General features: G+C 44.5%; 2 protein-coding genes across 3 annotated transcripts; one reads left to right on the forward strand and one right to left on the reverse strand.

The window, feature by feature from the left end:
• Positions 1-433: 433 nt before the first annotated feature.
• RHCE (Rh blood group CcEe antigens) lies at positions 434-7,034 on the forward strand. 2 transcript variants are annotated; one of them, XM_019622846.2, is made up of 11 exons: positions 434-1,207; positions 1,528-1,572; positions 2,067-2,253; positions 2,483-2,633; positions 2,978-3,119; positions 3,684-3,841; positions 4,121-4,258; positions 4,489-4,613; positions 5,298-5,377; positions 6,406-6,479; positions 6,942-7,034. In XM_019622846.2, exons 3-11 carry the CDS (start codon positions 2,087-2,089, stop codon positions 6,966-6,968), a joined length of 1,062 nt encoding a protein of 353 aa, XP_019478391.1. In that variant the 5' UTR covers positions 434-1,207; positions 1,528-1,572; positions 2,067-2,086; the 3' UTR covers positions 6,969-7,034. The 2 variants fall into 2 exon arrangements, with proteins under 2 accessions (XP_019478391.1, XP_010721713.1); XM_010723411.3 differs by lacking the exon at positions 434-1,207 and having other exon boundaries at positions 1,235-1,572.
• A 1,640-nt stretch (positions 7,035-8,674) lies between these two features.
• TMEM50A (transmembrane protein 50A) lies at positions 8,675-13,977 on the reverse strand. The gene is made up of 7 exons (XM_010723410.2): positions 13,947-13,977; positions 13,690-13,793; positions 11,633-11,745; positions 10,786-10,853; positions 10,498-10,590; positions 9,447-9,507; positions 8,675-9,157 (listed from the first exon to the last, which is right to left on the reverse strand). Exons 2-7 carry the CDS (start codon positions 13,780-13,782, stop codon positions 9,112-9,114), a joined length of 474 nt encoding a protein of 157 aa, XP_010721712.1. The 5' UTR covers positions 13,783-13,793; positions 13,947-13,977; the 3' UTR covers positions 8,675-9,111.

Raw genomic sequence — 13,977 nt, forward strand, 5'->3', positions numbered from 1 at the left:
GCGCTCAGCCAATGGAAAGCGGAGGTGGAGCGGAACTTCCGTTGTCTCCGCCCCTTCCGGTTAGGCCTGCCTTGTCACGGGCGGCCCCGCCCTCAGTTCGTGCTGCAGCTGCGCGGGGCTGCGTGGCGACCTGGAGTGCGAGTGGGGCTTCGAACCGCGCCTGGCTTCTTCCCCTCTGCCGGGGCTGTGTGCGGGCCCTATGCGTTCTGACTGGGATGGATGGGCTCGGGCTGAGGAGCGCAGCCCTGCTGTGGTGTTAAAGCCTGTTCAGTTCATGGGGGACTTTGAGGCAAAAAGCCCAGAATCAGCATTTGCAGGAGGATCCCAGGAGGTGTCCTGTGCAAAAAGGCGCGGTGATGCTACAGCCTTCGGCGTGTGTTCTATCAGTGTTTGTGCTGGCAGGAGACTTGGTCACAAATGTCCAAAAAAAAAAAGGGTGATTTTGTTTATTTCACTCATGCAGAATGGAGGCTGGAGTTCTGAATGCTCAGTGTAGTTCCCAGGTGGTTGTACTGCAGATGGGAGATGGAGCACATGCAGTCACTGCGTCCACCAGCTCTGTTTGCACCTTATAGGTGTTCCAAAGCAGCTCAGCTGATGTTGAGCAACATCCGAGTTTCCCAACGTGGCCACCAAATCCCCCCAAAAAGGAGCTGGAATCAGATCTTCCACGGGACATAACAGCTTCTGCCATGTAGCCCTTTGTGTGCCCCAAATGTTCACTTTGGTGGCTGCTTAGTTAAAGAAAAAGCATGTGCCAACCTCGAGGCTGAGAACCCACAAAGCATTGGGTGCCTTATAGCCACGCTGTGGCAATAGAAGTTGATGCGTTTCTGAATGCAGGTCAGGTCTGAAGCAATCAGGTTGGTTCTCAGTTCAAAGCCTGCAGTGTGTCTGCTTGCAGTTTCCAGGCCTGAGGTTACCCATGGGGATGTGGGTGTTGTGTTGTAGCCTAACAAAGCTGAAAACCACAACCGGAATCTCAGCAGGGCATTTCCTGAGGTAGTGGTGGAGGGGCTCGGTTCTGGAGTAGTCTGGACTACAAGCAATGTAAAGAAATAATGATATTCCGTGAGCTTCAGCATCCCACTGCTGTGAGTCTGCAAGTCTGCATGCTTTTCTTGCTGTTCAGCTGATACGTGAGGAGCCACAGCAGCTGGAGCACCGTGGGGATGGTATCCTGCAGAATTACACTACGGACCATTTGGTATGGTTCTGTTTGTGGGTACTTTTGAGTTTAGTCCATGTCAGCTAAGTGTGGGCTCCTGACGTGCACCAGATAAGGAATGTTCGTTGCCAATGCCTCTCGGGTTTTTTATCTCTCTTTTATTCCCCCTCCCTCATCCTTAACTGTTGGTTTGAGGCGACACAAACTTTGTTTATAGAAGAAAGTATTAAGGTGTTTGTGCCTAAGTATCATCTGGTGCACAATGCCTTCAACTTACCTCAGCTTCCGATGCAGCGTGCTGTGGCTGATCCTTTCTCTGGAAGCTGTCTTCATCGTCTGCTCTTATTTTTTATTCTCAGACAGGCATATACTCTCCTACTCAGATCGTACAATCACCTACTTAGGTAAGACTGCTCACCTTGCTGTGAAAGGAAGGATTGAATGCACGCTTTTATTTTGCATTGCAGTGGAGTTGGGATGGATGGTTTTGTGTTTTGTTAGTGAGAACGTTTGTGCTGCCCTTCTGCTGCCCTGCTTGTATTCTTCATCATTGTTTATATGAAAGCAAAGGCAGTCAACAAAATCATACGTGATAGAAATTGCATTGCTCATCTGTTTTCTGCTGTCTCTACGTGTATATATTCAAACTTGTGAGGACAGGCAGTGCTCTGAGTGCAGAACTGTGAGGTCTCAGCATATGAAACAATTGTAAAACTAAATTTGAGTATGGCATCATCTTTGTTTCCTTATGGATGAGAAAGCAAGCTCTGGGTTTCTTTAAAACTAGTTAATAATGGTGCCCAATTTTTAATGGAAAGATTTCTTAGTTAATTGTCATTTTTTAAAACCAGTCTGCTTGAATCACTTCACTGCTCTTCTGCTCTTTTCTGTCACGCAGCTTGGCAGGATGTCAGCCACATGCTGATTTTTGGATTTGGCTTTTTCCTGATGTTTTTGAAACGATACAGTTTTAGCAGCGTGGGATTCAACCTCCTGATCATCGTGCTTGGTGTCCAGTGCTCCCTTCTGATGCAAAACGTATCAGTTTTCCTGAAAGAAGGAAAATTGAAAGGTAGTCTGGAAAGGTAATGAGTTCTTGTTAGAATTGGAATCACCTGGAGCTGCTGATGCCTTTTATTCTGGGGTAATGCCTTGCTGCAATGATCGTTTTGTGAATTAACATGGTCATCTGCAGACTTTTTGGAGGGTTAAGTGCATTTTGCTGTCTGTTGTTCTTTCTTCATTACCTGAATATGGTCCCAACATGGAATTGTTGGGTTTTTTTCTTCTTTTCTTTCCTTCCTTTCATTACAGCCTAATAGAAGCTGCTATGAGCATGGTTGCTGTGATCATCTCCATTGGAGCTGTTCTTGGGAAGACTAATCCCATGCAATCAATTGTGATGACAATTGTAGAGATAATAGTTTTCTGTATGAGCAGATGGATCAACACGTATATCCTGGAGGTACAGTAGTATGATTTCCCAGTAACTGGGGTGAAAGTTTCACAGCCTTTGGAAACACTGCTATTTCCACTGACTGATACACGAGCTCACCGTGGACAGCAGAGGCAGAGCTGCATTTAACACACAGTGTAAATGTACTCCAAGCTCTTTGTAGACGAACTGTGTGTTTATGAGCTCAGATAAATTAATGTGGCATTAAAAACCCATGCTTAAATTATAAACCAAGTGACTGTTTTGACAAATTCTTCATAGGGAGGTTGCATGAGTTAACTATCTCAGAATCTGCACTGAAGGGTTCCTGTGGCATATGATTGGTTACAAATTTAATTCATCTACTGATGCAGGTCTCAAATCATGTAAGCATGATGCACGTTCACCTGTTTGGGGCATACTTTGGTCTGGCTGTCTCCTCACGTTTCTCTGAGCCATCACCAAGGGCTGAGAAGAATGCGAGTACTCCGAAATCGGACTTACTGTCAATGTTGGGTGAGGCATTTGGTTTAATGTTTCAGCTGGGAAAAGAGATTGCAGTGAGAGCAAGAGGAAAGCATGACTGCAGGTGAACTGCTGCCCTCTCTCAATTAAGTTGTCTCTTTGGGGCTTGTATGGACCTTTTGGTCAGGGAGCCATGCGCTGAGGTTATGACTTGTATTTCAGTAGTGCTTAGAGTTCCTATGTGGGGCTGAAATGCTGTTTGCTAACATCAAGGTGCTGTACAGTGATATGAAAATGCAGTCCCTGCCTAGTCCTGTGAGTGGTAAGATAAAAACCTGCTGAAAGGTGGGGAACAGGATAGAAGCAGGCACATGGTCTGGCTGTACGTATGACATTGCAGTGCTGTGTGCAACACCGCGTTTCTGGGGAAGATGTTGGTATAGCAGGCAGCTCTTGGGGCTGTCTGCACTGCAAAGGACAGGAACTACTCTTTGGTCACAATGAGGAAGTTGAAATGAATGCAGAAATATGGGTTGGAATCATCCAGAGACAGCCTATGGTAGATACACTGTGTTTTAGGGTAGGTAATAATAATTGCTTGTCTTTGTCTCCAAGGCACTCTCTTTCTTTGGGTGTTCTGGCCAAGCTTCAATTCTGCACTGATTGTGGAAAAACACAAAGTGATCTTTAACACCTGCTTAGCACTTGCAGTGAGTGCTGTAACTGCCTTTGCATTATCTGGTCTGATCACAAAGGATGGAAAATTCAGGATGGTAAGACATGAGGGAAAATCATGGTATGGAAAAACTATTCTTCTGTTACTCTCAGTAATATGTTGAAGGGTATAATAGCTATTAAATAAAAGCAAATCTGAGTTTTCAGCTTGGCAGTCATCATTAGGCTGCCAAGCAGAAGACTGAAGAAACTGTAAGTTAGAAATGGTATTCTCTGATGGTAACTTAGAGTATACAGAAGTCCAAAATCACCCTCATGTACTGTTACAGAACAAGCAGTGACTGAATTCTCTCTGTTTTTGTTACTTTGTTTTACAGACTCATATCCACAGTGCAGCACTAGCTGGTGGGGTTACTGTTGGTTATGCAGCAGAGAGTATCGAGTATCCCTGGATTGCAATGATTTTGGGTCTCCTTGCTAGTGTGATGAGCATACTTGGATCTCTCTGTTTACAGGTAGCACTCAAAGCCTGAAATTCCTTTTTGTATAACTTCTGTAAACTTATTTTCCTACGTGACATACCTCAAGGTAAACCTCTTTTTTGAGAAGATTAAACCTGAAGTCTTGACCAAGGTGTGGGATTGCAAGTTAAGAGACCAAAGTTCATTTCCTAACTCTAAGATAGACAGTGTCCAGTTATCAACTCGTGTTCTTGAGTATCACTTAATTTTTTTCCTCTTCCCAGAGCTGCTTGCACCCTACTCTCAAGATTCATGATGCATCTGGAGTTCATTTCACATTTGGTTTGCCTGCTGTGTTTGGAGCTCTTGCCCAAGTTCTTTTGTGTGTAATCGAGACTAAATCACTAAGGTACATAAATGTTTGTCCTTAAGTGTAATAAGTTTATCTAATCATTACTGGAGGGTGCCCTGAGTGGAATTCTCATAAATACAGAAGGCTTGGAAGTCTTCACAAATAAATCATATTATGTTAGGTTTTAGTCCTAAATTTGGTCCTTTATCTTAAGAGCAGTGTACGTAGGAGATGAAGGCTGGGAAAGTGCATCCTTCCCAGGTGTTTTGGGAAAGCTTTGTATACTATTACAACAAGGGAGGAAAAAAAAAGATGAATTTTATCCAAAAGAGTCTTTAACATACAGGCAAGGGCTGACACCAGTCTGGACACCCAACTGGAAATATGCTTGGGGAAACACCACACAGAGGGCTCACTGAAGGACAGTTCTCCATAGGATTTCATGACCTGGCAATACCATCTCCTTTTCACAAACCAAGCCCATGTTGTATCATACAAGAAGTTCTCTGGTTTTCTCAGCTTACACAGGAATGAATCACAGCGCAACGTAACTTGGTTGTAGGCTTCTGCTCAGCTCTCTTAAAACATCCACCTGCAGCTGTATAGAGTTGAAAATGGTGACAGTGATGTGAGGTTTTGACAGAAGATCCGTGCACAGGGACCACTTGGGGCAGACACACCCACAGGCTGAACGTTGGAGTCACCAACTGTCAAAGGTGAAACACTTGTTTTGCTTTTCAGCTTTGACTGCGAGGTCATACTGAACATCGGTGCCATCTGTTTCACCATCAGTGTTGCCTTGATAACAGGTCTTATTACAGGTAAGCACGAAAACCACGTTTCAGTAACATCTTCCACATTTTCCTTTGGGGCAAGGGCTGTGTCTTCCTATTGCAGCTGTTGTTGTGTCAGCGTCCTTTGCAAAAAGACACCAGTGTAACTGGGGTGCTAATGTGTGCTTCTGTGGATAAGGAGTTATGTAGAAGAAACAGCTGGAAACATGAACACCATGAAGTCTTCTGGATAGGCTTTGAAGAAGAGATGTATTCAACGTAACCTACCAGCAACTTTTTTTCATTGGTGAAATGTATTCTGCAGATGTTTAACAGCTGCCTTCAGATTACAGACATGAGATGTGTGAGGAAGAAAACACATTTATGTTTTGGTGTTGTCTTGGCCACAGAAAAATGCTACCCAGAGCTTCTCACTTCTTAGGCCAGTTGCTGTAAATCTGCAGACTTCCACTCATGTCAGCAGCTTGCATGAGGCAGACCCTGCTCCTTTGGTTGCTGGGGCTTTGGGATCATCAAGGCTCATGTGTTCCTCACATGACATACTGTTGGTTTTATGGCAGCTGCAGTCGTTTTAAAGCTGCTAATTCTGGTTTGAGGTGAAAGCTGCTCTAAAAATGCTCTAAAACGATCTTTTAAAATGCTTTAATTGATCTGCAACTTTGCATTAGCTCAAGTGTAGTTAAGAGCTGATGGGTTTTTTTTAAAAAATGATCAACTAAAACAATCATTCAGTGGTTACATGTACTGAAAACCCAAACTAACAGTGCTGCTAAGCCTGTCTGCTTCAAACACGCAGCTTTCACGTGAGAAGTTAAAGACTTTTCATGTATCCTTAGAATCTGGGAGGCTGTTTAATGAGTTTTTACCTATAAGCTTCTCTGTTCCTAAGGTCAACTCGAGTCACAGGGCTCTGCTGAAGTGTTTTGTTCTGACGTTGTGTTTTAGTCGATGTCACATTTGGATGTGTGTTATCAAGAAGCCTTCAGTTACACAGCCTTCCCCTTTCCATGACACATGCGTAGATGTATATCCAATATGTGTGTTTTTACAACCAGGTTTAATCCTAAACCTCAAACTATTGAAGCCCATCCCTGTCTCCAAGTATTTTGAAGACCAGATGTATTGGGAGGTAAGTTTCTTTTCAATGTGAGATTCACCACGTGGCAGTACACAGAGCATCCATTCCAGGGTACATTTGAATGCCCCGTTTGTTCAGCTGTCTGAAGCCTGAGTATTATAAAAGTATGTATTCTTCAGATAGCATTCCTGTTGGTGGGCACGTGGCTAAGTCTATGATCTTTGTTGTAACAGATAATATCCGTGCTCAGACAACCTATGTTTCATAGACAGTCCCTTGGGGTGTCAAAGAATAGGGTTTTTACAAGCAGTTCTATGGATGGAAGGTTCTTTTTATGAAAACTCCTGGCCTTCACTGGGCATTGAGTGCATAAACACAGAGCTTGTGCACGTTTAGGTGCTGAATGTGATCCTCTACAGAACCATGGAATTTGGAATACGGTTCTGCATCACCATGTGTTGATTTGATGTTGATTGATAAAATGTTCTGATACAAGAATGTCTGTCTTCACAGTTTCCTCATCTGGCTGTTGGATTTTGAATGGATGAACCTAAATGAAAGACTTGACCAAGATCTGTATATTTGTCATTAAAGAAAATGAGTAACTATGATGAAACACCACTTAATTATTAGCACGCTTAAAAAAGCCTTCCCAATGGACATGTGAAAAATTTGCAACAAAATGTTCATTATTTCTGAACAATTAGCACATATATTTACAGATGGAGAATGTATAACCCGTTTTCTTTTCCGTTTTGATGATTTTACCTTAAATATTTTTGTAGTATGTGTACAGAAAGCTGCTGTCGTGGCTTATCCATTAAAATGCTTGGAAGCTATTTAAAGCTGTATTAGGGTTTAAAAGTCCAAATCTGTGCAGTATGCACTTACTCTGATCTAGTGGAGACTGAAGTTCTTGTTTATAAGTTCAATTAGGTTCTGGTGAAGGCCTTGTTAAGCAAAGATTTGATGACTGAGCCAGATCACAGCCAGAACTCCACACTGTGCCAGACTGAAATCGCGTTATCAGAAAAATCTGTTCTTGGCTCAACCAAGATTTGGAAGATCTGATGGCAAAAAATGACAAGCAGAACCTCCTGGGTTTGTACTGGGGGGTGGTCAGCCTGGAAAAAGATCTGGAAATGGTTCCTTAAACACTGCCAGCTAAAGGCCTTACCTTTGATTTGAATGAATTAAAGCAGATACGTGCTTGTAGAGTAACTCCTGCATGCAGGGGTTTGGTGCATGAGGCACAGCCTGCTCAGTCTGAGGCTGTGCAAACGTGTTTTTAAATGGATGGTGGTCCTAAGCTTTTTCTTCATTTCAAAATAGTTGACATTTTTTTCTTTAACTGCTTAATTATTAATAATTAAAGAAGTGAAACCTTGGCTGTTTTTTTTTACTCATCACACTTGCTTAAAAATGAAGGAATGAGGCAAACTGTAACACTGAAAACAAGAGGTGGAGTATTTGATGGTCGCTGCAATGTTTGCTGACATCTAATTTGTTCATTAGGGAATAAACAAAGCAGTACTGCAATTAAAGGAAGCTGAGACAGAGTTCCAAGTAACTTGTAGAGGAAGCGTCACTGTTTATTTCACAAAATAGCCAGCGATCTACTTATTTATCAGCTGCAATGCAGCTTTTACCAGCTGACAGTGCCATTCAGCACAGATACCTACACATTTATATGCCTCCTTATCACACATTTAGCACATTACTGCCCTGGCAGTACTGTAATCCAGGCTGAACTTGTGACCTTCAGTCCCCTACATTCCAGCAACCCAATGAACGTAACTTCTTACGTGCTTCTGCTGTCCTCCAGCAGGAGTGGTGTAAGGAATAGTGGTTCATTCCTCTGTTTCTCTCACATCTCTTTGCTCCCTGATTTCTTGAGCAAGTAACCCAGATGCGTGCATAGGATGGGGCAAAACAGCTCCTCTTGTATCTCAGAGTTCAAATGAATATGGATCAGAAATCTCTCTTGCAAGGCCTGTCCCTGGTTTAACTCCAGCTGAGGAGCGTTCTTCCCTCTTTTTATTGGGGTTAGGAATTAAGTTTACAGCAAGCTTTGTGGATGAGCTCCTTACAGCAGAACCAGTACATAACTTCAACCTGTGCCTCCACAGTGTCTGCAGCAACAGTGAGTTGTTCACTACCCTCACCATCATTGTATTAACCACTCAGGGAAAAACAAAGTCCAAAGCAGCACAGCTTTATGCAGGAAAAAACACAAACCAGTCAGATTTGAAAGTGAAGAACTGTTTATATTGTCCAGATATAGGAAATACTTAATAAATATATGTTAAAAATTTGTTTTAAAGCAAGTAGGACTTGGGTTGTAAATATCATAGAAAGTGTTACATGGTTAAATGCATTAATCTTCCACTATTCTATTTACTTATAGCAAACATCATACAAAAGTGACTTCCACTGCTACTTGTAGCAGTTTTACATGTCAGAAACATTACAACATTTAAATCAATATAACTGTTTTTAGGGTATTTTTTCCTTTAAAAAAAAAATAATAATAATACAACCAGGATTTTTAGTGCTATGATTTCACTTCTCCATGTTTTACCTTTAGACACAATTGAAGGGCACTGTATACAAAATGGTTTTACAAAATTTCCAGAATACAGTTAAAAAATGACATGGCCAATGCGCTTCCATCAGTGTGTGCTCACTGCCACAGATCCTCTGTGCGGCCAAATTTGAAGACCAGTCCTCTGTTTGAAACAAGAAAGCCATATGAGCACATAAGGGGGCAGATTAAATACCAAATAATATTTTCAATGCGTTATTTTTGGGAGCAAGTTGTAGTATTTGTGAACCCACGTCCTGTTCCTGCAACAAAAGCTACACAGGCAGATCACTGAGTGCCCTCAGCAGCACTTTATTCACCCACATCTAGCTGCAAAAAAATAGAGCTGAAATAAAACCCAGACTGCAGCAAGCTTTGGTTTTGATCATTAAAAACCAATTAGGTAAGAAATGAACAAAGGATGAGAAGCTTACCCGAAAAAGATGAATGCATTCTGGAAAAAAACAGCAATTCCTGGGTACACGACTGTTTTCTCTAAAGGCAAACAAAACAAAACACTCCATTAATTTTTCAGAAGTCCTTTTCTCTTCAGAGACCCCATCTCACAACAGAGTCCAGCTGCTACCACAGAACAAATCTGCCCTAAGATGGGTTGTTATCTCATAGAATTAAGAGAGCACTGTGCACCTTTTGCATGTTTCATTCTCTGACAAGATGGTTCCCTCCCATCTGTTACCCCCACTGCAAAGTAATTTCAATGGCTTTTGTGCCTCCCCCTCACTCATTCAGCTTTTCAAATAACTGAAACAATAATCAAGGATGTGCATTCAGATCTAACACTCGTGAAGACTGTCACTGTCGTGTGGGATTGCACACCCACTTTTGGAGTGCACTTGTGTAAAGTGATACAGAAACATGTGCGCATTCTCTGTGATGATAAGCCACAGAATGGAGCACTGGCATGAAATCAGTGTGCCCAGGTGTCCCTGAAAATCCCCCGTGACCTGAGCAATGCCAAGACTAAAGAGAACATAAATTAAAACCCAACCACTGTGCCCTAAATGAGCATGAAATTCATATCCAGGGCTGAGCAACAGCTTTATGTCTGCTGATGTGTCCCTGCCAAGAGGAACCTGCTGCAGTTTCTATGACTTTCTCAAGACTTGTCTTCATAAAATTACCATGGTATAAAGTAAGGTGTGAACTTCTACAAGCAGTTTGCTGGCTTAATGTACAGGCTTGGGGAACAACAAAATGGGTCACTTTAATTCTGGAAATAGGTGTTTGCTGAGAATTATTCCTATATAACGTAAGCAGTTCAATTACTTCAGTGCAGTTCCCCATTTGACTCAGCCTTCTGTTTCTACTAAGGCTAGCTGGAAGGTTTGTGCCCTACAAAACAGACTGACATGAGCTTAAATAACAGAAATGGGATCTTAAAATTCTCCAGACATTAGAAAAAAGAAAAAAAATGGATAGGGAAGAACTAGAAAGGGTCAGGCCATGCTTCATGTTGTATTTTACCTTTAACGACGTATCCTCCAAACAGAATCCACATGGAAGCAATCAAAGAGCCAAAAGCCATCATAAAGCCAATAAAGAGCCAGATCCGAGCACCTTAAAAAAGACACATGGATGTTCTGTGCCCATCCCTGGGTACAGACACCAGTAACTTTCAAGATGCTTCAGTTTCAGAGCACCTTATGCGACCCACTCCAGCTATGCCCATAAACCAGTGCACACCCTGGTACAGCTATTACAGCTCTTCCAAGGATGACTGACTGCATGTATTTCTGTGTGCACACCACTCACCTGTCTGTCCCAGGCAGCCTTCGCTGTAACTGTCACCCCGCACTTGTCCATTAGACACTGCGTTGATCCTGAATGTGACAAACAGGATGACAGAGGGTAAAGATAAATAAAGCAAGAAGGAAAATGTTTATAAAACAGGAGGAGAAACTTCTCAGAAACTCATTTAGACAGTAATGCATTTCTTAGATGTATTTTATTTTTTCAGAATGCGGAACAATGCTAAAACTTAAACGCGTTGCTCCACTTTTAATGCTTTGATCTGTATGCTACTCCATTTCTAATGGCTCCTTACCACAGACAAATGTAAGGCACATGATCCTAGGCTGCATCGAATGAAGCATGACCAGCAGCTCGAGGGAGGCAGTTCTCCCCCTCTGCTCTGCTCTCATGAGACCACATGCAGTGCTGCATTCAGCTCTGGGGCCCCCACCGTAAGAAGGGAAGGAACCCTTTTTCAGTGAGTGCAGGAATAGGACAAAAGGGAATGCTTTTAAGCTAAAAGAAGAGATTTGGATGAGATGTTAGGAAGAAATGTTCTCACTCAGAGGGCAACGAGGCCGTGGCACTGCTGCCCAGAGCTGGGGGTGCACAGAGGCAGTGCCCAAGGCCAAACTGCAGGGGGTCTTAGGCAGCCTGGTCAGAAGTGTCCCAGTTTATGGTGGGGGGTTTGGACCAAGGTGATTGTTAAAACCCCATCAACCCAAACCATTCCATAATATTAGCAACGCTCAGACCCTGACTTGTTATTTTCAGTTATCTCCCGATTTAAAGACTACATTTTAAAAAAAATTCTGAATTTCACCAAATTTCTAGGTGTACACAGCTCTGATCAAGACGTTGCACTTACATTAGGAATGCAATGGTGGCTATAACCCCACAGGCGTGATATGAATGGTTGAAGTCTTCCATGGTAGGGTACTTCACAGCTGCATCTATGATTATCCACCAACCTGTAAAAAACTGTTAAAAGCAAAAGTAGCAGTTTAAAACACAGATAGAAAAGTTTTGACCAAAAAAATAATAAATTACAGCATGACTGCCTCTGCTATCAGCTTAGTTAGGTACAAGCTAAACACAAACCCCACGATTTAGCTGCTGTAAGAGATCACAGAATTGTAGGGACTGGAAGGGACCTCTAGAGGTCGTCGAGTCCATCCCCTTTGCCACAGGCAGGGCCACCAACCTCCCCATTTAACACCAGCTCAGGCTGCCCAGGGCCCCATCCAACCTGGCCTTGAACACCTCCAAGGATGGACGGGGCATCCACAGCCTCTCTGGGCAGCTGTTCCAGCACCTCACCACTCTCTCTGTAAAGAACTTCCCTCTGACATCCAACCTCAATCTCCCCTCCCTCAACTTCAAACCATTTCCCCTTGTCCTGCAATTATCTCCCCTTTCCAAGAGCTGACTCCCCTCCTGCCTGTAGGCTCCCTTTAGGTATAGAAATGCTGCAATGAGGTCACCCCGCAGCTTCTTTTCTCCATGCTGAACAAGCCCAGCTCCCTCAGCCTGTCTTCATAGAGGAGGTGCTCCAGCCCTTTGATTATCTTTGTGACCTCCTCTCCAACAGCTGTCTTTCTTGTACTGGGGGCTCCACACGTGGACACCTCTCCAGGTGCAATATTCTTGTTAAAACCCATCTAGTTCTTCTCTGCCCAGCTCTCCAGTCTGTCCAAGACTCTCTGAATGGCAGCACAGCCTTCAGGTGTGTCAGCCATTCCTCCCAGCCTCTTACCATCAGCACTATCTCTTCATTAAGGTCACTGATGAAGATGTTGATCAGGACCAGACCGAGCACTGACCCCAGGGAACAGCGAGGTCTGAGCTCTGCCAAATGTTCCTTGAACACCTCCAGGGGTGGTGACTCCACCACCTCCCTGTGCAGCCCATTCCAGTGCCTGACCACTCTTTCAGATAAGTAATATTTCCTAACATCCAGCCTGAATCTCCCCTGGCACAGCTTGAAGCCATTCCCTCTCATCCTATCACTGTTATATGAGAAGAGGCCGACCCCCAGCTCACTACAACCTCCCTTCAGGTAGTTATAGAGAGCAATAAGGTCTCCCCTGAGCCTCCTCTTCTCCAGACTGAACAATCCCAGCTCCTTCACAGAATCACAGAACAGCCTAGGTTGGAAGGGACCCCAAGGATGATGAATCTCCAACCCCCTGCCACATGCAGGACCACCAACCTCCACATTTCATAGCAGCCCAGGCTGCCCAGGGCCCTATCCAACCTGGCCTTGAACACTTCTAGATCCTTCAGCCGCTCCTCATAAGGCCTGAGCTCCAGATCCCTCACCAGCTTTGCTGCCCTTCTTTGAATACTGGCTTTCTTGCAGTGAGGGCCCAAAACTGGACAGAATACTTGAGGTGCAGCCTCACCAGAGTACAGGGGGAAAATCAATTCCCTGCTCCTGCTGACCACACTATTTCTAATGCAGGCCAGGATGCCATTGGCCTTCTCAGGCACACTGCTGGCTCACGTCCAGCCGAGCATCAATCAGCAAGCCCAGCTCCATTTCCTCTATGCAGTCTTCACCTGCTCTGCCCCAAGCCTGTAGCGTTGCCTGGGGTTGTTGTGGCCAAAGGCAGGACCCGGCATTTAAACACGTTGAAACTCATCCCGTTGGCTTCAGCCCAGCCATCCAGCCTGTCCAGATCCCTCTGTAAGTTCTCTGTAAGTTCTCAGCCCACCTCCACTCATCCACCCCACAATCCCCCCTGTAGGGATGGCAGCACCAACGCCTTGCTGACACCCGGAGGTTTCTCAGCAGCCAGCCCAGCGCAGGGGAAGGCTATGGGGTGGGCTGTGGTCCCTGTGCCCCACAGCCGTGTGACGGGGAGCCTTCCTTTCCATGCCCAGCACTCTGCCGTGGGGCTCGGTGCTAACAGCCGCACACACCAGCACTCCGGCGGCGATGGACGCGATGGTGTTCCGCTTCTCCCCCCAGTCCACGCACTCCGAGCACCTCAGGCTCTCCAGGAAGCCGGACATCTTTCAACGCTCTGAGGAACGCAAGAAAACAACAAAACATCACATTTCCGTCACTGGAAAAATCCTTCACAGCTTTCATAGCCGCATCTCAGTGCCCTCAAACGGGGAACGGCCCGGTCCCACCGCCCGGCCGGCACCACGGGAGGCACGGAGCCGCCGCTCACCTCACACTAGCCGCCGCTCACCTCACGGCTG

The sequence above is a fragment of the Meleagris gallopavo genome, chromosome 25, assembly GCF_000146605.3.
Source record: "Meleagris gallopavo isolate NT-WF06-2002-E0010 breed Aviagen turkey brand Nicholas breeding stock chromosome 25, Turkey_5.1, whole genome shotgun sequence".
NCBI lineage: Eukaryota > Metazoa > Chordata > Aves > Galliformes > Phasianidae > Meleagris > Meleagris gallopavo.